We start from the raw sequence: 27,460 nt of genomic DNA on the forward strand, positions 1-27,460 counted from the left end.
TAACGTGTAATAATTCATATCACTGATGAGCAACTCTAACTGTAAAGAAGCTAGTTTAAAACATTGTTTTTCAGGGTGCCTGAGTAGCTTAGTTGGTTAAGCATCAGATTTTGGATCAGGTCACGATATCGCAGTTCTTGGGCTCAAACCCCGTGTCAGCTCTGTGCTGACATCTTGGAGCCTGGAGCCTGCTTCAGATTCCGTGTCTTCCTCTTTGTCTGCCCCTCCCCTGCTCATTCTCTGTCTCTGTCTCTCAAAAATAAATAAACAGTAAAAAACTTAAAACGTTTTTCGCAAAAAGCAGAACCAGACCTATAAATACAGGGAACAAACTGATGGTTGCCAGAGGGAAATGTGGTGGGGGAGGGGGGTGGGAGGGATGCGAAAACTGAGGGAAGAGGCGTGGGAGATACAAGCTTCCACTTATGGAATGAGTAAATCATGGAAATAAAGGGCACGACATAGGGACTATAGTCATTGATATTATAATAGCCTTGAACAGTGACAGATGCTGTACTTGTGGTGAGCACAGCATAATGTACAGAGAAGTAGACTCACCATGTTGTACACCTGCAAATAATGCGACCCTGGATATCAACAACATTCAAATCAAAAGAAATTATAAAATTTTATTCTACATGGATTAAAAACAATCACTTGTTTTTAAAAACTTCTTTTGGTCATAATAATCTTTAATGTACCACTGAAAAAAGCAAGTAACGGGTCTGCAAGGATATTCAGCAAGGTGGTAACAGTGAATACTTCTACAGAGTGATGGATTATCATTTCATTACACTTTTATTTCAGATAATTCTCTCCTGTTATTATTATGTTACTAAAGAGTTGCCAAGTGGCACTTTTATAATAATCTCTGTTTTATTTTAAAAACCAGTTCTTTTTTTAAAAATATAATTTACTGTCAAATTGGCTAACATAAAGTGTGCTCTTGGTTTTTGGGGGTAGATTCCCATGGTTCATTGCTTACAGACAACACCCGGTGCTCATCCCAACAAGTGCCCTTCTCAGTGTCCATCACTCATTTTCCCCTCTCCCTCACTCCCCCATCCACCCTCAGTTTGTTCTCTTGAACACCTTTTTTTTTCCCCATTAAATTTTTTAAAATTATTTTTCGTGACCATTAACAATTAAAGTTGGCTATCATTGTCTTGTTAGGGTTCCTGTCTGAAAAGTTGGGTAGCCAACCACCTTCAATCAATTTACGTACAATGTAGTTTTGTAGTTTTGAATATTATTACCCTAGCAGCTTTGTTCTGAATGCATTCCAATTTATCTATAACTCCTATTAAAAAGTGTTATGCCAAATATAAACACACTGTTCTTTTTTTTAAAAAAAAACTTTTTATTCATTTATTTTGAGAGAGAGAGGGAAGGGGAGGAAGAGAGAGAGAGGGAAAGAGAGAGATTCTCAAGCAGACTTCTTCTGCACCAGCAGTGTGGAGCCCAACACGGGTCTCGAACTCATGAACCATGAGATCATGACCTGAGCTGAAACCAAGAGTGGGTTTCAACCAACTGACTGAGCCACCCAGGTGCCCCTAAACACACTATTCCATGCATGATCTATCTTTTGAGTTATTTGGCAGACATACTGGACTAAAGCAATGCTGAGAAAATTTTAAAAATCCTAATAATTTATACTCCCATCTACTAGTAGTAAAGTTGAGAATAAAATTAAAGGTTACTAAAGGTTTTCCTTTTAGTAAAAGGAATAGCTCTTTTTATTAAATAATTCAGCAAATGTTTTACCTGAGATAAGCAGATGGGAAAAATAATATGTTTTATGTCCAAAAGGGAATGAACATATTTTGATCTTTGGCACAGCAGTATATATGTGTGTGTGTGTGTGTGTGTGTGTGTGTGTGTGTATGTATATATACACATATGTATATATATATGTAAATATACATAAACATATATATGTATACATATATGTTTATGTATATGTATACATATATACAGATGTGTATATATGTAAATATACATAAACATATATGTATATGTATATATGTAAATATACATAAACATATAAGTATATGTATATATATGTATATATTTACATATGTGTATATATATATAGGTAAACCATATATGTATATATATACATGTGTGTATATATATATATATAGAGAGAGAGAGAGAGAGAGAGAGAGAGAACACCAAGTGCTTCTTTTTCCTGTTTGGTTACTCTGAGTTGTGCAAGGTGGTAGTAATGTATTTGGAAAAAAAAAAACAAACATCCTAAAAGATCTTATCATCTGCTTCAGTACTACAGTACCATTATTTAATTCTAAAGAGGAACTTTGTTAATAATTACTGTTTTCTTATAACTAGGTTTAACAGTGTTCGTAATAATGGGTTAGGAAGGGTTATGCTTTACTGCAATGGTATCGCTCGATAGCGTAACACTATTTAGCTACGGGAGAGATTTATGTATTTTTTTTTCTTAATAGCATTCCATGAATCACAAACTGATCACTCAGCTTTTAGTAAATTGCTTTATGTAGTCTAAGATTTATATAATACATGTTATAAAATCCCACATTATGTTCCATTATTAATTTGATCATACCTTCTAATATGAGATTTAATGAACATAGAAATTAATTTTTACTTTATTTTTATTACCAGAATGCCACCATATTGAAACAAAATGTTCCAATAATTTTCTAGAAATGATTATCATAACTTAGTGAAGGAAAAGATCTCCCATATAAATCAAAAGGGAAAAGATGAGCTTTATGTAAAAATTTTTGTAATACATTTTTTTCTGAAAACTGTTAATTTCTCATGCTTTCATTAAAAAATAATTTGCCTCCAATATTGTATTGATCTAGATTAGGAAGGCAGCCACATTTTAGGGGGTGGTCCCTGGAGGCAGTCACCCTTGTTCATACCCCCTTTGCCACTCACTAGCTGAGAAAACTTGAGCAAGTGATATATTCTCTTTGTGCCTCCATTTCCTCATCTGAAAAATGGAATAATATTAATAATCATGAGATGTTGGGGTTATTATTAAATAAGTTCATTATCATTAAGTAAGTTCATTCATTAAAAAAATCCAGTGCTTGCAATATTGTAGGTACCTAGTGATTATTATTCCATTTCACTAATTTTTAAACAATTTGTTAGCAACACTAGACTAAGCAAGATACTATGAAGAATATAGAGAAGAATATGTGGGAGTGATAGCAGCAGGGCAGTGTAAGACATTCTCTTTTTATCTCCTGTATTTTTCTAAATTTTTAAAATTTAATTAATTATTTTTAAAAATGTTTACTTATTTTTGAGGGAGAGGGAGACAGAGAATCCAAAGCAGGCTCCACGCTGTTAGCATAAGCCGATCTCCATCCCACAAATCTTGAGATAATGACCTGAGCCACCCAGGCGCCCCTTTTTATCTTCCTTTTAAAAAAACGGAGAAGGGGCGCCTGGGTGGCTCAGTCGGTTAAGCATCCGACTTCGGCTCATGATCTCGCGGTCGGTGAGTACGAGACCTGCCGGGCTCTGTGCTGACCGCTCAGAGCCTGGACCCTGTTTCAGATTCTGTGTCTCCCTCTCTCTCTGACCCTCCCCCGTTTATGCTCTGTCTCTCTCTGTCTCAAAAATAAATAAACGTTAAAAAATTAAAAAAAATAAAAATTAAAAAAAATAAAAACAAACAAACGGAGAAGGCATCCATTCCTGAATACAAGCGACTTTGTGGTATTTTAGAACCTAGTAATGACTCCAAGAGTCCACTGAGGAATTTCACCTACCAGTGCTGCTGGTAAAACACAGACAAACCTCCGGAAAGGCTGTGGAACCAGAGGAGCCAGCAAAACTGCCTAGATCCCTCCTGCTTCTGGGCTTTTATGCTGGGACAGGCATTCAGGCCCAAGAGAGAACCTGCATAAGTCCAGCCTTCCTCCTCTAGGAGACTCCAGCACACGACTGGAGGGTGGAGGGGGAGGGGGGGAATAGGAATTTGGCCCCTCAAGGAAACACTGTGTGGGCGACGATTTATCCAGCAAAGGCTATCTCTTCCGCAGGGGAAAAACAAAGTGGTGCCCGACAGTCCACTACCCCAGATAAACAGGATATGGCTGGAGAAACCGATTTCTCCCCACCAACACCTGGAGTAGGGAGTTGGGAGCTCCAGCCCGGGTCGGGGGTGGGGTGTGGGGTTGGGGTGGAGGGCATAGGGAGGACAGTCAGGAAGACACTGATAAGAATTTCAAATGGTGTTAAAGGGATTGTGTTCAGCAGAACCATGAATGTCTTGGAGTGACACCCTGGAGATCTCCCTAGCAGATCCACGTGCACCCTCAATGCGCTGAGTTCTACACCTATTATCTAGTCCCCATTCGTTGCTGAGTCCTTGTGCCTGCTCCTGAGTGAGCTTGGGAGAAGGAGCCCAGTAAAGTGAGCCCAAAGAGAAAACAGGCCATAGTTGGTGGACAAAGGACAAACGACCAACTTGAGCTATAGCGCCCCCTTCTGGGAACAAAAGAGAGGTTTCTAAAAGCCCCTGGGTGAATTCTAAGAACCAGGGTAGACATAAAAGATTAGATTGGGGAAACAAGAGGAAACAACAGTGAAGCAAACACATTTTCACAGAGGACAAACACACAAACCTTTCAGATCAGAGCAACACCATAGAAATAACACTTCATCTGCTAAAGGCAAGGGGCCTTTACTATCGTTAAGGAGACGTCTGCTCTGAGCCCCCTGTCTTAGACCTCACTGGGACAAACCCAGACACATAAGAGAATGTTCTGCAGGCCTTTAGAAGTGACCTTCACAAACAGCACCCTCTTGATCTACTACACTTACCATCGGTAGATTTTATTCAAACTTATTCCAAAGCTGAAACTAAAAGAAATAGGGAATCCTACTTTGAAAGCTGAGCAGCTCCAGGAAAACTAACAACCACCCACAGAAAACTCCAGCAGGCTACCTGTACAAAACATAGGGAGCCCATTCTTGCAAGGGCTTACTTCAGTGAGAAAATATACCTAAGGATAACTTGAATCTCAGATGGCCCAAATGGGGTTCTTTTGACATGTCTGAATTAGTTTTCTTGAACACACAATTAAAGAAAGCTGGCTATTAAGGGTAAGCAACCAGAAACTAGGAATCCTTTTGGTTCAGTCAGTAGAGCCCCCAACTTTTGAGAATAATACAGGTAGGCACTCTGGGCTTCATCTGTTTTTTTGGTATCTTTGGACAAAACTGACCACGTTTTAACTGAAAAATGGATAATAACTAATGGATCCCTAAATTAGAATGCTACCTTGCAATTAGTTTTGTTTAATAAAAGAAATACTTTGGAAATTGGGTCTTTAATATCTTTGTACAAATATCTTTGTAGTGAAACAAAGACTAGGTCTTGTTTATATCTTGTTTGTGTTTATGTGTCCATATGTGTTATAAATGTGTTATAAACCTCTTGCATAAATTATCTTCCCACTGGAATTAATGAACTGATTTGTTAGCACATAAATATTTCCAACACAGTATTTGTTGAAGGCCTTTTATAAAATGCACACTTTATTACTCACTCACGTTACTTCAGTAGCATGCTAACCTTTCATTCTGCTTTCATTTCTTGTCTTCCTTTTTTCCATGTTGATGGAATTTTATAAGTATTTTTCTCTCAGTGTCTCTTAATTTCTTGTTGGCTCAGATCTTCAGGTATGATCAGACTAGGGTGAAATAATAATAGCTTCCTGAATTGGGGTGACTTAATTATCAGATTGAAATGATCTTTCAATTGTCAGATATTCTACTTGTCTTTCAAGTTACAGTTTCTATTCAATAACCTGGGGCATTTCTATCAAGGCATGTAAAAGAAGATACATCTAAGAAATTCCAGGAATATCATGTGTTAACCTGCATAAATGGCTCAGGTGAATTTGAGGATTTACCTGGTCTTTTACAAATGCTCTTGCAAATAATGCCATTTATAATTTTCCTTAGTTATAAGATAAATCATTGCAGTTTATCCTAATATTTATTATTTTCTTACCAAGTTAGAGAAATGCTTTTGATACTCTATAGGTATGAAATTATTGATTATTAATTCCCTCCAAGGGATTTGCTACCCCAGAACAAGAGGAAGTGAGATTCCAGTTTGCTTTGTGCAGCTGTGAAGTATGAGCAGTGCCAATCTGAAAGTTTTTGTGGCAAGTTTCCCTACCTCCTCTTTCCCCCAGGCAAAGATGGTCTTCCATCTGTGAACTGAGAATCCCATGTCATTCTATACTGGCTTCAGATAATCTATGTGTGCAATTCCTTGTGGTATGAATTGCCCCCATCTCATTAAAAACAAGCACTCAAAGAAATAATGAAAGTGTCATTGTTGCTGTGTCCTCAGTTACTATCACTAATACAATGGGGCAGAAATAATGGGATATCCTTTATTTCCTTTTGTGCCAGTATCGGTTGAAAAGAGCCTCTTTGGTTAAGGCACCATTTAAGTCATGGACACTGCTGGTGCACACGTCTCCCATCTGTCCTGAATGTTGGTTTATGTCTGCATGGTTAATGGCTCAGCAGCCCTCTTTTCAACACAGCCCTTGCCCTTGCCCTAGGATGTTATGCACTTTCTAACATTTAGGGGAACTTAGGAGCCAGATACCTCCATAAAAAGGCCAGTTCCCTTGTTTCAAGATGGGATTAATTTTGACATGCAATGTATGCCTAGAGTGTGCTTGTAGTATGGTCAGAATGAAGTTAGTCTCCAGTAGAAACCAATTTCTTGCTTATCTCTCCCCTATCCTGTTTTCCTTACTCTCCTCTTGAGAGCATTCCCCAACAAATCACCTGAATCAGAATTCCTCCCTTTGGCTTCCCTTCTAGGAAACCTGACCCACGATACTTGTTTTCTCCCTCTAGGTTAACATTACCCATTTGATGGATTTTTTGAAAAGCTATAGTCTCATTGAATGTTAGAACTCATTCTAAAATTTAAAAGAGAGGGAGAAAGACAAATTTGACAATTAAAAAAAATTCCCTTTGAGACCATGAAATTCAGATGTAAGCAATTTATGCAGTGAGTATCTGATTTATTAATATCACTATACATATGAATTTATCAGCTAAGAAAGTTAATACAAGCTGCTTTAGAGTTATCTCAGTTGCCTCTTTGGGTAAAACAGTGTAAGGATTAGGAAACCAAATTAGATCAGATTGTATCAGTGTACAAAAGAAATTTGTAATAAGAAAACTTTTGCTTTTAAAAATAAACACAAATCAGGCATTTTGCATTGTTTATTCTAGCTACGTCTTGTCATAATCAGACATGGAGTAGAGAAAAATATTGCCTGCCCTAATGGTTTCCTTCTCATTTGAGAAGTGTCTAATGGAAAAAAAAAATAATTAAAGGAGTTGAAACAAAGACACTGGAATCAAATTCCAGTTCCAACTTAAAAGGTACACAAAGTCAGGCATGGTACTAAAAATGTCTAATTTCTACTTTTCTGATTACCAAAAGATGGCTTGCTTCCCAATTTGATTGTGAGGCTAAAATAAGAAAATACATAAGAAAGTGTCCAATAAAGAGTAGTTTTCCAATGGTTTGCTCCCCTTTTGAGAACTCTGGTCAAGCATTTAGTGACTATTATGCACTGCCTTATTTATTCACGTAAAAAAGGTAATAAATGCCCACTGTTTGTGTTTTTTAGCTAAGTTTAATAAAAATAGGCATTGCTGTGGTAGGATTTGCAGTGACAACATGGGAAAGGCATCTACTTATATAATGATTATACAAATTAATCTGGGCTGCTTCTTCTTGTCCTCTGCTTCCTCTTCTTTTTCCTCCTCTTTTCTTTGCCTCCTCTGCTCCTTTTTGTCTTCTTCCTTTTCATTCATAGTCCAGAATGTCCTGGATGACATGCATAGGAAAGATTAAGGCAAACAGATTTCATTTGTTCTGCAAAATAAACTAACAGCAATATTCATGTTTTCTTAGTGACTTGGGAAAATTTTGTCTTTATGCAGTAAAGAGACAGAAGAAAATAAGTTCAGAAACTAGTTTGTATTCATGACTTTTTTAATTTAAAAATTAATGAAAGAGAACAAACTGAGGGCTGATGGAGGAAGGTGGGTGGGAGATGAGCTAGATGGGTGATGGGAATTGAGGAGGGCACTTGTGATGAGCACTGGGTATTGTATGTAAATGATGAATCACTGAATTCTACTCCTGAAACTAATATCGCTCTGTATGTTAACTAAAATTTAAATAAATATAAAAGGTAGAGGACTTGATATTCTAGTGACACATTACCAAGTGAAATCAATACACTTAATCAAATTACCTACTTACTAGGATTATAACTCAATCTATTCATCAGGCATTTTAAAGAAAAATAATTCATATAGAACATTTAATAAGATATGGGTAATGAAATAAAAGTATATTTTCATGTTCCAGGTTATGAATTTTTTAATGGGCAGTCTTTAGTTTTTAGTAGAAATGAGTGTTATAAGAGTTATTCTACAAGTGTAATATTTATATTCAGAAACAATTGAACAATTTTAGTTTGATAACCATCTGTATATACTTATGTCCAAAATATTTCATGCTAAAAATTTAATTCTGTTCATATATTTTATTTGATTGAACTCAAGAAAACACATTTTGTTTGATGTGTGCTTAACGCAAGCATCAGCAAACACTTTGGTGTAGGTATCCCCATCCAGTTTTGTGTTATACTTGTATTGTTATGACTAAGATTTATGAAGGACATCAGTTTGGTGAACGATTTTTGATGACCTTCTAACATCATGTTTGCCTTCCTTCTTCCCATCAGTACTCATATGTACTGGCAGACTCTTGTGGTTCCAAGAAATATAACCCCACACCTGGTTCCTGACAAGGGAGAGGGCTACATAGAGCTTCAACTAAACTCATTCAGAACACTACTCAAGCCACTTTATTCCACAGTGATTGAAAAAAGCATATGACCTAAGCTAGCTCAATTCATATGAACCTTAGGATAAATGTTTACATGCCAGTGTAAAGATATTACTTACTTTTCCCTCATTTGGATGTGTTATCTGGATATGTAGTTGGAATATCTATGATTATGGTTGCCACTGTTATAATCACACTCTTCAGTTCTTTGTTGAGCTGCCTCTAATCAAAATTTTTCCCCTAGGACTCCATGAAAACTGCCTTTTTAAAGGGCATCAATGACTCAATTGTTGGTCCTCTTCTCTTGTTTGATGTATTGGCAGTTTATCTCTCATCCTTCAACCATTCTATTTTTCATGTGGCTTCTACTGAGGTGCAATTAATTCATACCTCAGAGGCCACTCTTCATTTTTTTTTTCTCAGAACTGTTAATGTTTTAGTATCCTAGGGCTATCTTCAGACATTTTCTCTTTCCTATTTACACTCCCTCTATGATCTCATCAAATCTAATGTCTTTAAATATATATTTTTATATGCTGAGGATTCCCACTTTTATACCCCACTCTGGAGCTCTTCCCTGAACTCCTTATTCAAATTTCCAACTACCTACTCAACATCTCTACTTGATTACCTAAAGGCATGCACAACTTATCCAAAATTGGACTCCTGATCTTTCCACTGAAATATGATCATCCTGAATCTTCTCCCTCCCGTGAAATAACAATTCCCTAATTCTTATTGTTCAGTTCCAAACCTCATACTCTTGATTTTTCTCTCTCTCTCTTACTCCCACATCAGATCCATCAGCAAATTTTGATAACCTTCCATTCAAAGTATACACTTTGAATCATACACTTCCTCATCATTGCCCAGAACCCATCTTCATCTCTTGTCCTTAATATTTACTACAGCTTCCTAACTGTCCACATCTAGTCCAACCTCACGGCAGTAGAAAAATTTTGTTAAAACATTGATCGAACTATGCCATTCTTCTGTTGAAACCCTATGACAGCTTCTCCAGAATCTCTCTTCCAGCATCTCCCATTTCACTCTGAAAATAAGCAAGGAGGCTTACCAATAGGCCAGGAGGCCCTATATGATTTGCTTCCCACTATTTACTCCTCTGATCCCATTTTCCAGTAGTTTCCACCTTGCTCCCTCAACTCCGAGCCTATTACTATGAATCCTAATATATATCTTTCTAATTTATACTCATAATTACCTGTCTCCCTCTTCTAGAACATAAGGGTAAGGAGTTTTGTATGTTTGTTATAAATTTTGAGCACAGGTAACATTGCCTGGCATATAGTAAATACTAAATAAGTATTTGTTGAGTGAATGAAATGATGAGGAGTCCAAAGCAAAGTAAATAAAAAAAACAGAAAATTTCGTATGATTCTTGGTTTGCTTATTATGTATAGCTTCAGTAGGAAACACCTTTCCTTTGATCAACCAATGCATCTCCCCCTGCCCCCCATTATTTGAAATTTCTAGGTTTTAAATGGAATAGAGGCTGACATACTCATTATAATTTGACAATTGTAACTGATAATCAGATGTTGTTTAAAATGTGATGTGATTCTTAAAAATAATTTAGAAGAATGGATGGGCCATATGTTCATGGACAGCCTACTTTGCTAATGCCAAGCCATTCTTTATAAGAGCTGTGACTATATGTAATTAGTAATTAGTTGATATTGCCCCATTGCTCCTTGGTCCCCATGGCCTCGTGACTATCATTCCTGGGAAGTTTGAGGTAGCAGAGAGAACACCCAGTCCCATGCCTGCCACATGCTGTTACATTCCACTAGTGAAATTTCTTTTTGTCCCTTGACTAGACAGAGAAGCCCCAGCTTCTCACTCACCAACCTACATGGTTGTCTGCCATCAGTCCTGTGCCCTGCCTGCAGTGGTAAGAAGCTGCATCTCATTACCCCTCCTTGAGTTACAGACATTCTTATTCCTTGAAATTTGGCTTAAGGAAACTGGGAGGTGACAATTAAATCTCACTTCTTTATTCATTCCCTGTTGCTGTGTAAAAAGCCATTCACTGAGGAGACAAGTATCTTGCTTTTAGTTCCATGTTTAAAACTACAGATTGATTTTTAATAGGATTGCAACATAACCTGCAGATAAAGCTAAAACAGGGAGGGGAACAGAATTGAGAGGACTGCAGAGAAACGAATCTGGTGACTTAAGGACATTGAAAACTTTGGTTCCAGCAGTGTGCCCACATTTGGTTTTTATTTTTAGTCATACAATTGAGAAAATGCCCTGTACAGTTTATATCATTTTGGATTGAGTTTTCTTATTTTTCAATGAAAGAATACTAATACATCTATGCAGTTAATTAGGGATATGCATAAAAGTAAATATTTTGAAATCATACACTCTAATGAATAAGAATTGAAATTTATAGACTATCAGGTACATATATTGGATTTAGCAGGTATGCAGTAAATGCAAGTTATGTTCCATATATTGGTGATATTGGTGCCTTAAAGAGGAAAATCAAACATCACATCCTTCCTATCATAGATGAGCTGGAATAGCCTTGGGATTCTACAACAAGAGGGAAATCTACTTATTCTTACCATGGAATCTTCTAGGGACTTGCAAATAGTTACATTATCCTACTATGGGAAATGAACATAGTTGGGAATAGAGTTTATAGCCAATTTAGAAGGTCATAACCTTTCAACCAAATGCTCTAATTTATAGGAAAGAGCATCTGTTGGAAGATTTTTAAGCAGAAGTTAAAACCATAAGTATGCTCTAGGAAGTATGGTTTGGTAGCAGTGTATATGGCGAATTGGATTTGATAAGTTAGCACACTAAAAATTAATAGCCCAGGGAATGGGGTTTAATGATATTTAAGGATAGTATCATATCCTCAGAACCTCAATTTTTATCTTGTTGTTTCAAGAGTTTATAAGTCATCATTTTCAGGGACTTTTCCTCTAAGTCATCTTTTACTGAAGGCTCGTATTCAGAATTATACATTAGAAAATAATGCTCCTCATGTAGTCTGAGCAGAATGATAATGATACCCAATGTTTGTATAACTTTTTTGTACTGTCATGAAATGTTCAGAAATGTTATGTTGTGATATCACAAGACTGAGGTAATTGGGCAAAAAAATTATTGACACTCAGAAAAACTGCAGCTCAGAGAGTTAAGTAATTGTATGATGTGTGAGTTCAGACAATGGGAGCAGGTGCTGGTCATGATTCTCTAGAGATTCTTAGCTTCTCATTTCTCCACATGGCTTCATAGTAGGAAGAATGGGTTAACACCTTCAGTATTCCACCAAAGAAGATTTAAATTAATTTAGTTTCTCAGCTACCTCCTGCTTACTCTGATTCAGTGACCCAAGAGTATACCAGAATCAAAGTCTTTTTGCTTTCTATTATTTTCTTCTTTCCTTCTTTCCTTTCCCTTCCTTCCTTCTTTTTTCCCCTTCCTCTCCCTTCCTTCCTTTCTTTCTTTTTTCTCCATTCCCTTCCCTTCCTCTTTCTTTCTTTGTTGTAGAGTGAGTTGGCTTCACCTCATTGCTCACTTTCTTCTTGACTTTCAGCTTATTCTTTATCCTTGCAAGCTGTAGTTCAACCTGAATTTGGCAAGTCAGCACCTTGACTCATAACTCCAAGTTGCCAACAAAAAAGTTGAATCAAATGGCCTACAGTAATGGAGTTCTTTATATTTAGAAAATAATATAAAATCTACCTGCATTATTTTAAGGTGATGAAGGAGATCTATACTTTCCATGATGTCAGGATTTCCCAATGCAACTAATCAGCACATGTAAAATGGTAAATCCTCAATATCAATATAAATATAATTTATATATATATATATATATTGATTATATATATATATATTTCATTCAAATTTGAATGAAAGACTAGCACTTGCTTGCCAGACATATAACGATGGTGCTGGATACCCAGTAGGTACTACATTATAAGTATAACTTGATATATATCAATGCCTATGGTTGCTTTTTACTTTCAATGTTCTTATTCCATCAAATATACTGTAGTATGTTTCTTTACATGAAACATTTAGATACTTTTATTTTTTCCTCCAATTGTACGTGCACCAAACAACCAATATATCAACTTACAATTTTAAATAATAAACATGGTATTAAAGAGAGTGGAAGAACTTCAGAATCAACTAAACTTTCATGATTCCTTTAAATAAGTTTCTTCCTTGTATTTATTATGTCTCAAAGGGAAGTTGGCTCTTATTCCTTCCTCTTCACAGAAATAGAAGTGATGTTCCATGTTTACCAAAGAGGTGGAGATGTCAACTACTCTTTTCTTTATTTTTGATAAAGGTAGTGTTCTTTTGCATAGAACAGGAAATGCATTAAGGATTTCTTTGGCAATACCTCCTTCTTGAAATATCTACGTCAGTCTCACAAAATACAGTTCACAATTTCCAGGTGAAGTTGATGCTCCTGGTTGCGGGAATGACTAATTAAGGGCCACTGCCTTACAGTGACCTACCCTGTTTAATTATATAGTCTTTCCTTATTAAGTTGCAATTTAATAAATTATAATTACATTCCAATCTTAAGAGAGTAAATCTAGGTTACCCTCACTGGAGTTTTGGGACTTCCCAAACATTTCAACTGAAATTGTTTTATTTTGGTTTAACTAAGTTCACTTGGTTTAACTAAGAAATAAAATTATATTCATAAATTTCTCAGAGATTGGTCATTTCTGACCCAATGCACAGCCTAATTGCCTGATTGCACAGAAGTTACTGGAAACATTGATTAGTAGCACCCAGTCAAGGTCAGAATCTTGTGCTAAATAAGTAGAGAGAACTAGACTTTGATATTTTCCCTCTAATTAGCATTTTCAACCATTTCCAAATATCCATAATAGTATTTGCAAAGAGTCCCCATGCTTTAATAAGAATTTAATGAAATTCTACTGAACATTTAGATGAACAGTAGGCACACACACATAGTTTTATAAAATGAGATCAATCTTGATTTATATGCATAAACTATCAAAAAGAGAAACATTGAGTTTTGTAAAACATTTTTTAGAGGCAAGTTTGTTTATTACTCTCCTTTATATGTGAAACCATGGTTCAAGATGCTAAAATATAAAAGAAAAAAAATTTAAATAATAAGAATTTCCAGCAGGTTAGTCTCAAGCTTTCAAGTTTTTTTGTCTGTCCCTTGCACTTGTCATGTCAGTCACCTTATATTGTTCTTCTTCAGCGTTTTTCAAGGCTAACTTATAGTGATACTATGATTACTTGGAAAAACTTTTCAATATCCCCCAAGCATTAGATGATTTGTTACTCTCTCCTCACAGATTAAATTGTTCTTTTCTTTCCTTCAGATAATTGCATACTGAGCTATAGAGTTTAAAGATTCATCCCTTGATAGAAGAAATAAAAATAAAATAGGAATTAGTAATCTGTCTTTGTGGCATTCATTTACACTATACTCTGTATTATGTTCTTTAATCCTTTCTAATTCTTCTGTTTTTGACACTTTTGGTGGACCTTTACATCTTATTTTCACAAGCTTCAGCATATTCTGGGATTTCGCATATTACTTCACTCACTCCCTAGGAATCTAATGTTGCATCATGACTTTATTTTTTTAATTCTATTAGTTTTAATTTGAAATATAAATATTTTCTAGTTTTTGAAACACATATTTTCTTTTTTTAATTTAAATTCAACTTAGTTAAAGTGGTGTTGTCTTGGCTTCAGGAGTAGAACTCAGTGATTCATCTCTTCATACAACACCCAGTGCTCATTCCAACAAGTGTCCTCCTTAATGCCCATCACCCATTGAGCCCATCCCCCCACCCAGCTCCATCTGTCAAACCTGTTTGTTCTCTGTATTTAAGAGTCTGTCATGGTTTGCCTCCGTCTCTGTTTTTATTTTATTTTTCCTTCCCTCCCCCTATGTTCATCTGTTGAGTTTCTCAAATTCCACATATGAAGTGAAATCATAGGGTATCTGTCTTCTCTGACTGACTTATTTTGCTTTGTATAATACCCTCTAGTTCCATCCATGGTGCTGCAAACAGCAATATTTCATTCTTTTTGATTGCTGAATGGTATTCCATTGTGTGTGTGTGTGTGTGTGTGTGTGTGTGTGTGTATAACACATTTTCTTTATCCATTCATCAGTTGATGGGCTTTGCGTCATGACTTTAAGTATCATCTATGCTGTGATGATTCCCAAATTTTTATTTCCATTCTAGACTGAATCCCAGATTCATGTAATCGATTGTCACTTGATACCTCCACCTGTAATTTGCCACAAACTCAACACCTGATTTTCTACCCAAACCTCCTGTGCCTCCTTGTCATATCACAACAATCTCTCCTTTCCTTTCCTTTCCTTTCCTTTCCTTTCCTTTCCTTTCCTTTCCTTTCCTTTCCTTCCCTTCCCTTCCCTTCCCTTCCCTTTCCTTCCCTTCCCTTTCCTCTCCTCTCCTCTCCTCCCCTCCCCTCCCCTCCCCTCCCCTCCCCTTCTTTTCTGAAACTGTTTATTTTTTAAATTTTTTTAATATTTATTTATTTTTGAAAGAGAGAGAGAGAGAGTGGACACAAGCACATGTGAACTGGGGAGGGGCAGAGAGAGAGGGGGACAGAAGATCCTAAGCAGGCTCTGTGTTGACAGCAGAGCCTGATGCGGGGCTCAAACTCACAAATGGTGAGATCAGGACCTTAGCCCAAGTCTGGCGCTTAACTGACTAAGCCACTCAGGCACCCCATCTGTGTCTGTTTAAATTAAGGCACAACTTATATACAATATGGTGCACAGAATATTAAGGATATATAACCAATTTAACTTTTTCATGTGTATTTAGCTATGTAAGCAGCACTCCAGGGTACTCCCTCATGCCCTCATTTATCAGTATGCTTCCAGGTCTAGTCTATCTCTTGTCACCTTTTTCATAATTACAGAACAGGTACTTAAATGAATAGAAATGCAAGTCAGTAGGATTGAGTCACTATGTAATTTTATGAAGTTATAGAAGGTATTCTATGCCTGAATATTATGTAACTACAAGTCTTAAATGTCACATTGTCAAAAAAAAAACATGTTTATGCGTATAGAACAAGCAGTCTAAGAACTTTATATAAAGAAAAATTTTCTTTTCAAGTAAATACATTTTAACACCCAGTGTAAATTAATTTTAGTAGATCAGGAAACAGCATTGTGCAATACTTAAAAGCATTAGGCTTTCATCAGGCTATTATATTCAGGTGGAGTTCACGGTCTGACCTTGGCTGGCTGTTTATATCTGGGAAAGGTACTTAACCATCCTATCCCTGTTTACTTTTCTGTGAAATGTAGACAAAGGACTTTTGTGAGGATAAAATGCAAAAATGCATATAAAAATTCAGCATAGCACTTGGAATGTAGTATATTTTCTAATTAACATTGGTACTCTAAGGGGAAACAAAAGAAATCTAGAACTTATTAAGCATTACTGCTATCTCTCTCTCTTTTTTTAAATGTTTATTTTTGGGTCGCCTGGATGGCTCAGTCAGTTAAGCGTCCGACTTTGGCTCAGGTCATGATCTCACGGTCTGTGAGTTCGAGCCCCGCGTCGGGCTCTGTGCTGACAGCTCAGAGCCTGGAGCCCTTTTCAGATTCTGTGTCTTCCTCTCTCTCTGCCCCTCCCCTGTTCATGCTCTGTCTCTCTCTGTCTCAAAAATAAATAAACATTAAAAATTTTTTTTTAAATAAAAAAATAAATGTTTATTTTTGAGAGAGAGAGAGAGAGAGAGAGAGAGAGAGAGAGAGAACTAGTGGGGGAGGGGCAGAGGGAGAGAGGGAGAGAGAGAATCTCAAGCTGACAGCACACAGCCTAACACAGGGCTCAGTCCCATGAACCGTGAGATTATGATCTGACCCGAAATCAAGAGCCAGGTACTTAACCGACTGAGCCACCTGTATCACCAGTATGCCCCCATCACCAGTATGTTTTACGTGTGTGTGTGTGTGTGTGTGTGTGTGTTTTATTTACATCCAAGTTAGTTAGCATATAGTGCAATAATGATTTCAGTGATTCATCCCCTATGTATAACACCCAGTGCTCATCCCAACAAGTATCTTCTTCAATGCCCCTTGCCCATTTTGCCCATCCTCCCGCCCACAACCCTTCCAGCAGTCCTTAGTTTGTTCTCTATATTTAAGAGTCTCTTATATGTTGTCCTATTCTTGTCTTTATATTAATTTTGCTTCCCTTCCCTAATGTTCATCTGTTTTGTATCTTAAATTCCACATAGAAGTGAAGTCATATGATATTTGTCTTTCTCTAATTTTGCTTAGCATAGTACTCTCTAGTTCCATCCACGTAGTTGCAAATGGCAAGATTTCCTTCTTTTTGATTGCCTAGTGATAGATACTCCATTGTATATATATACCATATCTTCTTTATCCATTCATCAGTTGATGGACATTTGGGTTCTTTCCATACTTTGGTTATCGTCGACAGTGCTGCTATAAACATTGGGGTGCATGTGTCCTTTTGAAACAACACACCTGCATCATTTGGGTAAATACCTAGTAGTGCAATTACTGGGTCATAGGTAGTTCTATTTTTAATTTTTTGAGGAACCTCCATACTGTTTTCCAGACTGGCTGCACCATTTTTCATTCCCACCAACAGTGCACAAGAGTTTCCCTTTCTTCACATCCTCACCAACATCTGTTGTTGCCTGAGTTGTTAATGTTAGCCATTCTGATAGGTGTCAGGTGATATCTCATTGTAGTTTTGATTTGTGTTTCCCTGATGATGAGTGACATTGAGCATCTTTTCATGTGTCGGTTGGCCATCTGGATGTCTTCTTTGGAGAAGTGTCTATTCATGTCTTTTGCCCATTTCTTCACTGGATTATTTGGTTTTTGGGTGTTGAGTTTGGTAAGTTTTTTTTTTTTTTTTTTTTTTTTTTTTTAAATTTTTTTTTCAACGTTTATTTATTTTTGGGACAGAGAGAGACAGAGCATGAACGGGGGAGGGGCAGAGAGAGAGGGAGACACAGAATCGGAAACAGGCTCCAGGCTTTGAGCCATCAGCCCAGAGCCTGACGCGGGGCTCGAACTCACGGACCGCGAGATCGTGACCTGGCTGAAGTCGGACGCTTAACCGACTGCGCCACCCAGGCGCCCCTATTTTTATTTATTTTTATTTTATTTTTTTTTTTTTGAGTTTGGTAAGTTCTTTAATAGATTTTGGATATTAACCCTTTATCTCATATGTCGTTTGCAAATATCTTCTCCCATTCTGTCAGTTGCCTTTTAGTTTTGCTGATTGTTTCCTTTGCTGTGCATAAACTTTTTTTTTTTTTTTAATGAGGTCCCAGTAGTTCATTTTTGCTTTTGTTTCCCTTGCCTCCAGAGACGTGTTGAGTAAGAAGTTGCCGCAGCCAAGATCAGAGGCCTGCTTTCTCCTCGAGGATTTTGATGGCTTCCTGTCTTACATTTAGGTCTTTCATACATTTTGAGTTTATTTTTGTGTATGGTGTAAGAAAGTGCTCCAGGTTCATTCTGCTCCAGTTTTCCCAACACCATTTGTTAAAGAGACTGTCTTTATTCCATTGGATATTCTTTCCTGCTTTGTCAAAGATTACTTGGCCATACATTTGTGGGTCCATTTCAGGGTTTTCTATTCTTGATGATTACAGCTTTATAATACATCTTGAAGTCTGAGATTGTGATGCCTCCAGCTTTGGTTTTCTTTTTCAGGTTTGCTTTGGCTATTTGGGGTCTTTCTAGTTCCATACAAATTTTAGGATTATTTGTTCTAACTCTGAAGAATGCTGGTGTTATCTCTATAGGGATTGTATTAAATATGTGCATTGCTTTGATTAGTATCAACATTTTAACAATATTTCTTCTTCCAATCCATAAACATGGAATCTTTTTCCATTTTTTTGTGTCTTCTTCAATTTCTTTCATAAGCAGTCTATAGTTTTCAGTGTATAGATTTCTCAATTCTGTTAGGTTTATTCCTAGGTATTTTATGGTTTTTGGTGCAATTGTAACTGGGATCGATTCCTTGATTTTTCTTTCTGTTGCTTCACTGTTGGTGTATAGAAATGCAATCAATTTCTGTGCATTGATTTTATATTCTGCTAAGTTGCTGAATTCCTGGGTCAGTTCTAGCAGTTTTTTTTTTGGTGGAATATTTTGGGTTTTCCATATAGAGTATCATGTTGTACGCGAGGAGTGAAAGTTTGACTTCCTCCTTCCCAATTTGGATGTCTTTTATTCCTTTGTGTTGTCTGATTGCCGAGGCTAGGACTTCCAATATTATGTTGAATAACTTGGAGAGAGTGGACATCCCTGTCATGTTCCTTACCTTAGGGGGAAAGCTCTCAGTTTTTCCCCATTGAGGATGATATTACCAGTGGGTCTTTCATATATGGCTTTTATGATCTTTTATGATCTTATGATTTTTATATCCCTACTTTCTTGAGTTTTTTTTTTTTCACCAAGAAAAAAAAAGTATTTTGTCAAATGCTTTCTCTGCATCTGTTGAGAGGATCATGTGGTTCTGGTCCTTTTATTAATGTGATGTATCACATTGATTGATTTACAGATATTAAACCAGCCTTGCATCCCAGGTATAAATCCCATTTGATCGTGGTGAATAATTCTTTTAACGTATTGCTGGATCCGGTTGGGTATTATCTTGTTGAGAATTTTTGTGTCCATGTTCATCAGGGAAATTGGTCTGTAGTTCTCCTTTTTAGTGGGGTCTTTGTAGAGTTTTGGAATCAAAGTAATGTTGGTCTCATAGAATGAGTTTGGAAGTTTTCCTTCCATTTCTATTTTTTTGGAACAGCTTCAAAAGAAGAGGTATTAACTCCTCTTTAATGTTTGGTAGAATTCCCCTGGAAAGCCATCTGGCCCTAGACTCTTATATTTTTGGGAGGTTTTTGATTACTAGTTCAATTTCTTTACCGGTTATGGGTCTGTTCAAATTTTCTATTTCTTCCTGTTTTGGTTTTGGTAGTTTATATGTTTCTAAAAATCTGTCCATTTTTTCCAGATTGTCCTTTTTTTTTTCCTATAATTGCTCATAATGTTGTCTTATTATTGCTTGTATTTCTGCAGTGTTGGTTGTGATCTCTCCTCTTTCATTCTTGATTTTATTTATTTGGGTCCTTTTCTTTTTCTTTTTGATCAGACTGGCTAGGGGGTTATCGATTTTGTTAATCTTTCAAAGAACCAGTTCCTGATTTCATTGATCTGTTCAAATGTTGCTTTTTTTTTAAAGCATTTATTTCTGCTTTAATATTTATTATTTCCTGCCTTCTTCTGTTTTTGGATTTTATTTGCTGTTCTTTTTCCAGCTCTCTTAGGTGTAACATTAGGTTGTGTATCTGAGACCTTTCTTCCTTCTTTAGGAAGGCTTGGATTGCTATATACTTTCCTCTTATGACCACCTTTGCTGTATCCCAGAGGTTTTGGGTTGTGGTGTTATCACTTTCATTGGCTTCCATGTACTTTTTAATTTCCTCTTTAACTTCTTGGTTAACCCATTCATTATTTTAGTAGGATGTTCTTTATTCTCCAAATATTTAATGTCTTTCCAAATTTTTTCTTGTGGTTGATTTCGAGTTTCATAGTGTCATGCTCTGAAAATATGCACGGTGTGATCTTGATATTTTTCTCCTTGTTGAGAGCTGATTTGTGTCCCCATATGTGATCTATTCTGGATAATGTTCCAGGTGCACTTGAGGAGAATGTGTATTCTGCTTTAGAATGAAATTTTCTGAATATATCTGTTAAGTCCATCCAGTCCAGTGTCATTTAAAGCCATTGGTTCCTTAAAACAGTTTAATTTTTTTTTATTATTTTTAAAAATTTTATGTTAATTCTAGTTAGTTAACATAGAGTGTTATATTAGTTTCAGGTATGCAGTAGCATGATTCAACACTACCATGTAACACCTAGTGCTAATCACAAGTGCACTCCTTAATCACCATCACCTATTTCACCCATCCCCCCAGCCCCATCCCCAAACCATCAGTGTAACATTTTTGTTTTGTTTTTTAATTATACTCAGTGAGTTCAGTTTTATGCCTTTGGGAAATTTTTCATTTAAATAACTGTACTAAATCAGATAAAATATTTTATATATTTATATATTTTGCATATTTAATCCATTTTTGTACTTCCAATATTCTCATTATATGCCTACATAGTCCATTAATTTCCACAAAATTCATAAGTAAACTTAAAATTTAACACTCATCTTTCACCCTCATTCTCAATTATCTCAGTTTTAGTATCTGGTAGGATGACAATATAGGTAGCTAGAGTCTGCATGGAGTATACGCATCCTGCATAGGAAGTTATGAAGCCTAGTACTGCTTCTTAAGCGTCCAAAGACAAAATGATAATTTTTATTATTTATTTATTTATTTATTTATTTATCTATTTATTTATTTTTAAGTTTATTTATTTTGAGAGAGAGAGAGAGAGAAGGAGAGAGACAGCAGGGGAAGGATGGAGAGAGAGATACAGAGAGAGAATCCCAAGAGAATCCCAAGAGAGAGAATCCCACACAAGGCTTAAACACACGAACCAAATCATGAGATCATGACTTGAGCTGAAGTCGAGTCGGACGCTTAACCAGCTGAGCCACCCAGGCTCCCCAGAATGATATAAATAGGTCTCCTCTTCTCTCTCTCTCTTTTTGTTACATGCTCCTGCTTGTATTCTTTATGACACTTGTAGTGTACAATATATGATTGACTTGTTGGCCTATTCACTGATATAATTTATTTATGGTACAAACAGTTGTTGAGGGCCTATGTGTGAAACACTCTGGTGAGTGCTGGAAATACAGCTGTGAAAAAAACAAGAGAGGCAAGGTCCCACTAGAATGTGAACTTCCTGAAGACAAGGCCTGGAGCCTGGGTTGGCCAGGCTGACAGGGAACCTGGTACCAAGGGTGGTGCTCCAACCTCAGGAGAAGCTGCTGCTTGGATAAGCTGGGAGGCTAAATTCATGGGATCACCCTGGAAGTTTGGTGACATGGGAGCTGCTTAAGGTTGAAGGAGCCTGTCAGGATTCTGGGGCCACAGGAGCTGCCTGGAGCTGTGGAAGCCAACATAATCCAGGGTAGATCAGCAGACGAGGTTCATGAGGCCCACTGGGATCTTGGACCCAAGTAAGCTGTCTGAAGCATTAGAGATCTACCTGGGGCCTCTAGAGCCAGTAGCACTGGGGTGAACTGGGGGCTGGATTTGCAAGTCTGCAGGGAGCCTCTGAGGGCTGCAGGAAGTTGTCTGGTGCTGAGGTAGGCCAGCTCTGAGGTCTGTGGTGAAGTCAGGTGCTCACTGCACTCTACTTCCCCACAGTCCACACTGGGTTGCTTAGGTCTGGGGTAGGTGAAGGATCAGGTGAGTGTGAATCTTTTCTTGTTTCTGTGCTTCACCCAATTGCTGTATCCCTCACCTAGAATCCCTGGCTCTTGTGAAGGTATTTTTGTGAATGATGTTTTTGGGTGGGGGATAAGTGCTAGAAATTCCTATGCTGCCATTTGCTGACATCACCCTGCAACCAATTCTATGACATTTTTTAAAAATTTTAATTAATTAATTAATTTTATTTATTTTGAGAGAGAGAGAGAGAGAGAGAGGGAAAACAGGGGAGTAGCATATATATATATATATATATATAGAGAGAGAGAGAGAGAGAGAGAGAGAGAGAGAGAGAGAATCCTAAGCAAGCTTCATGCTCTCAGCCCAGAGCCCAACATGGGGCTTGACCTCACAAACTCATGAGATCATGACCTGAGCCGAGACCAAGAGTCAGATGCTTAACTGACTGAGCCACCCAGGCACCCCAACACTATGACATTTTATTTAAAAAATGTTTCTTAATGTTTATTTATGAGAGAGAGACAAAAAGAGAGAATGAGTGGGGGAGGGGCAGAGAGAGAGGGAGACAGAATCTGAAAGCAAGTTCCAGGCTCTGAGCTGTCACCACAGAGCCTGATCAGGGCTTGAACTCATGAGCTCATGACCTGAACCTAAGTCAGACACTTAGCCAACCGAGCCACCCACGCTCCCCAACACTGTGACATTTTAAATGCTTACCTATATCATTAAATTTTTACCAAATATCCTTATGAGAAACATAGAATTATTATAGTCATTTTACAAAAGAGGAACTTTAAGTCTGATCTGCTTTGTCACTATAGTTTGCATTTTCTAGTTTCATATAAATAGAATCACACAGTATGTACACTTCTATGTCTTCTTTCACTCAGACTACTTTGAGACTCATCCGAGTTGTTGGTTAATCCATTTACATGTTAGTGGGCATTTGGATTGTTTCTAACTTTTTGCTATTACAAGTAGACCTGCTATGGATGCTCAAGGACAGGTCTTGAAGAGATCTATGTTTTCTTTTCTCATGGGCACATAGAAATGGAAAGGCTAGAGCGTATGGTAGGTATATAGCTTTTTAAGAACCTGAATACATGTTTTCTAAAGTAATTGCACCATTTTATATCCTCAGGAGGAGTATATGAAGGATCCAGGTCCCCTACAACTTCACCAGCACTTTGTATAGTGAGTGTTTTTCATTTTATTTGGTCTGATACTTGGGTAGTGGTCTCTCATAGTGGTTTTAATTTGCATTTTTTAACAAGTGGTGATGTTGACCATCTTTTCATATTCTTATTTGCCATCTGTACATGTTTTTTGATGAAGTGTTTGTTCACATCTTTGGCCCATTTTTATTGGGTTGCCTGTGTTCATCAGTACTGAGTTTTGAGAGTCATCATATATTCCTGATACAAGTCCTTTCTCAGATGGATGATTTGTAAACAATTTCTCATGGCCTATGACTGGTCCTTTCATTCTCTTATGAGTGTTTTTGAAGAAAATAATTTTTTCATTTTGATGAAGCCCAATTTATCAGTTTTTACTTTTATAGATGACTTTGTATATAAGAAATATTTGCTTAACCAGAAGTCACAAACATTTTCTCTTACATCTTCTAAACATTTTCTAATTTCTTTATTTGGGTGTATGATAAATTTTTGTATACAGTGCAAAGTATGGATCAAACTCATTTTTTTAAACATACGGATGTCAATTTTCCCACCACCACTTATTGATAAAACTCTTCTTTCTCCATTGAGTTTCCTCTCTACCACTGCCAAAAATCCACTGTCCCCATACAGCTGACCCTTGAACAACATAGGTTTGAACTGTATGAGTCCATTTATACATGGATTTTTTTGGATAAATACATTTAGGGTACTGCAGAGTAAAGTACTGTACAGAAATTATTTTAATAATATTTTTTCTAGTTTACTCTATTGTAAGAACACAGTGTACAATACATATAACATACCAAAAATGTGTTAATTAGCTATTTATGTTCTCAGTAAGGCTTCTGTTCAACAGTAAGCTATTAGTAGTTAAGTTATTGGAGAGTCAAGAGTTATACACAGATTTTCGACTGTGTAGAGTATCAGTCCCCAACCCCTGTGTTTCAAAAGTCAACTGTATATGTAGGTATATTTCCCAGTTGGTGATTATGTGTGTCATTGCTTCTATCCATAAGACAGTTTTACTCCTTCATTTCTAATTAGATGTTTTTTTTTGTCTTATCTGATTCACTGGCCAGAACTAGTATAATGCTTAGTGATGAGAGTGACATCTTTGCCTATTTTCTGAACTTAGGGGGAAAAATTCAGTCTTTCACCATTAAATACAGTGTTAGCTATACATTTGTTTATAGCTTTTCTTTATCAAGCTGAGAAACTTCCCTTCTTGTTTTGCTGAGAGTTTCATCAGGATTGGATACTAGATTTCATAAAATGCTTATTCTTTCTTTTAAAGTTTACTTATTTATTTTGAGAGAGAGAGAGAGAGAGAGAGCAGGAGGGAGAGAGAGAATCCTAAGAAGCTCCACTCTAGCAGTGCAGAGCCTGATATGGGGCTCGAACCACAAACTGTGAGATCATGACCTGAGCCAAAACCAAGAGTCAGAGCCTTAACCAACTGAGCCACCCAGTCACCTCAGCCTCCTTAACCGTTTTTAGATTTCTTGTGTATGTTTTCTCACCTATAAAATGGGTCTACTTCACCATGTTTTGTCATCAATATTAAATGAGAATGTATGCAAACTTATAAATGATAAATCTCTCTGAAATATTTTTTTTTCTTGGAAGGCTATCTTTGTATATGCTCTCAGATAATGTTTTCTTTTAACTTATCAACAAAACCTGTAGGGAGATCAAAATATCAAAGAATAAGTAAGAACAGAGCTGATTTCCACTTTTGTTAAAATTTTATAGGCAAATATTTTGGAAATTTTGCACTGTATAATCATTTATCTGGGCTGAGTCTAGCTGGGGTGAACTATGAATACTCAAAAATATTGTGCAAGAGTCATTTTTTTATTCTAAAACGTGATTACTTTTGTTTAAAGAGGAAGCCATAAGACAAAGGTACATGTCAATCTTTGAATTTAAACTTTATTCAAGTAAAAATTCATGTAGTAGGAATGACAGTGATGTTATAGTTTTTTTTTTTTTTTTTTGCATGATGTTTCAAGAAACGTACTTCTCCATTCTGATCCCTTTCAGTGACCAAAAGTCTATGATTATACAACTTTCAAAATTCTCAACTTGATTCAATTCATTAAGTTTAAAGTACCAAATTGCTATCAAAGTCCGAAGTTGTCATCATAGACTATGCTGCTTTTGTAAATCACTGTATGAAAGAGATTTCTATAAAGATCCAGGAGAAAAAAATGCATTACTGTGTGGAACCATATTTGTAACTAACATGCCTAAAATCCCCTGCGATATGTATTAACTAAATGATGCAGCCCTCTTCACTTAGTTTTGCAATGCATACTGGGCGTCTCAGTAAATTTGTTTTCACACAGGCAAGTAGCCTTGCACTTTTCCTGAAGCAATTCATGTCCACAGCCGGCTGTTGTCTTCAGGGAATCACAGTTACTAAGGAGATCTTCATACTCGCAACTATTGGCTGTGACAAAAACAAATTATTTACCTCATTATCATATTCCTTAGTAGCAGCAAAACAATCCACACATTCAAAGTGCATGAGATGGGTAGGAGACTGGACAAAACAAGTCAACATCACTTACACAATGATGGGCTTTTCCTTTCTTAAGGGACATATCAGGTGCCTTAGTCAAGCTCACTGATCAATCTAACACTTTTTTATTTTGAATTTGGTCATGTTTCTAAATGAATTGACCTACTTTTCTCCTTAGCCAAAAGAGTAAAATGAATATAAATAAATCTCTCTACACCTGCAGTATAATGTAGGGGCCACTAGTCACATGTAGCTATTGAAATTTAAATTATTCTAAACTAAAGTAAAAAATTTAGTCCCTTAATCTTACTAGCCACATTTCAAGTGTTCAAAGGTCACATGTGACTAATGGCTAGTTGTAAGACATATGCTGATAGAGAATATTTCCTTCATTTCATACTCTTCAATAGCACTGTTTCAGACTCCAAAGCTTTCTTTCTGGAGAAACAGATATCTATGGGAAGATAAAGATGCAAAACAATGATAATATGCACTCTTTCCTTCTGGTATTTCTTGGATCCCCCCCAAACTCAATAATTTCAAGCTACTCATCATACTGCCCACAAGGTTGACAATTCTTGGGTATGGTCTCCTTGTACCCCTCCCACAATCTCAGACAAATGGCTCTCTGACTACTCAGTAATTTAGGCCGAGACTGGATCAGTCAGAACTTCATCTTTCCTACTTCAGACCAGCATTCAACCAGGACGGGTAACAAACCCTGGCTATTCTATTCCTTGTTTTCCAACCCTGTCCAATTATCTCATTCATTTTGTCAGTAATGCAGTAAAGACATTTTTTTTTTTTTTTTTTTTTTTTTTTTTTACCCATAGTTTTCAACAATTTTCTAGCTGGCTTCCATCCAATTGTTTCTACATATTATTGTTAGGAAGCTCTTTATAAAACATGGTTCTGGCCCTGTCACTCTTCTGTTTAAAACCTTTCAGTTGAGTGCTTATTGATAACAGGATAAATTCCATGCTTCTTAGCAAATAGCATTCAGAAGAGTTGTTAATATGTAACCCTTTTTTCTTCATTAGTTGATTTATAGCTTTAATACAATCAATATTACGAATTATACCTATATAATTCAGTCAGTAAGAATGCTAACTAAAGGTGAATGTACTTGAAAGGTAAAAAATCTCAACAAATGATATTTATTCAACTCTTATTCATAATAATTTTAATCCAAACATCCCAACTATAAAGAGCTAACAGCTATTTTTACTTCATTACAACTTTAGAAATCATATATGATATTTTTTTAAATTCTCTCCTGTTGCAACAATATTTTTGTGGGTCTACGAGTCAGTGCTACATACAGATTTGATTTTGCCATTAAAAATATGCAGTGAACTACTATCAAAACACAGGGAGAGTAATTATTAAGTTAAACACTGTGATTTCAATTATACTACAGGAAAAAGAGGAAATCAGCAT

The 27,460-nt window shown here is 36.5% G+C and overlaps 1 protein-coding gene across 1 annotated transcript in view; it reads right to left on the minus strand.

Moving 5' to 3' along the window:
* Positions 1-4,234: 4,234 nt before the first annotated feature.
* Positions 4,235-27,460, minus strand: part of LOC115514924 (cysteine-rich secretory protein 2-like) — a 39,416-nt gene continuing 16,190 nt past the window's right edge. The window contains 3 exon segments of the mRNA XM_030317077.1: positions 4,235-4,539; positions 22,131-22,312; positions 25,795-25,948. Of these exon segments, the coding sequence (XP_030172937.1) occupies positions 4,235-4,539; positions 22,131-22,312; positions 25,795-25,948 (641 nt within the window).

Source organism: Lynx canadensis, chromosome B2 (genome assembly GCF_007474595.2).
Source record: "Lynx canadensis isolate LIC74 chromosome B2, mLynCan4.pri.v2, whole genome shotgun sequence".
Lineage (NCBI taxonomy): Eukaryota > Metazoa > Chordata > Mammalia > Carnivora > Felidae > Lynx > Lynx canadensis.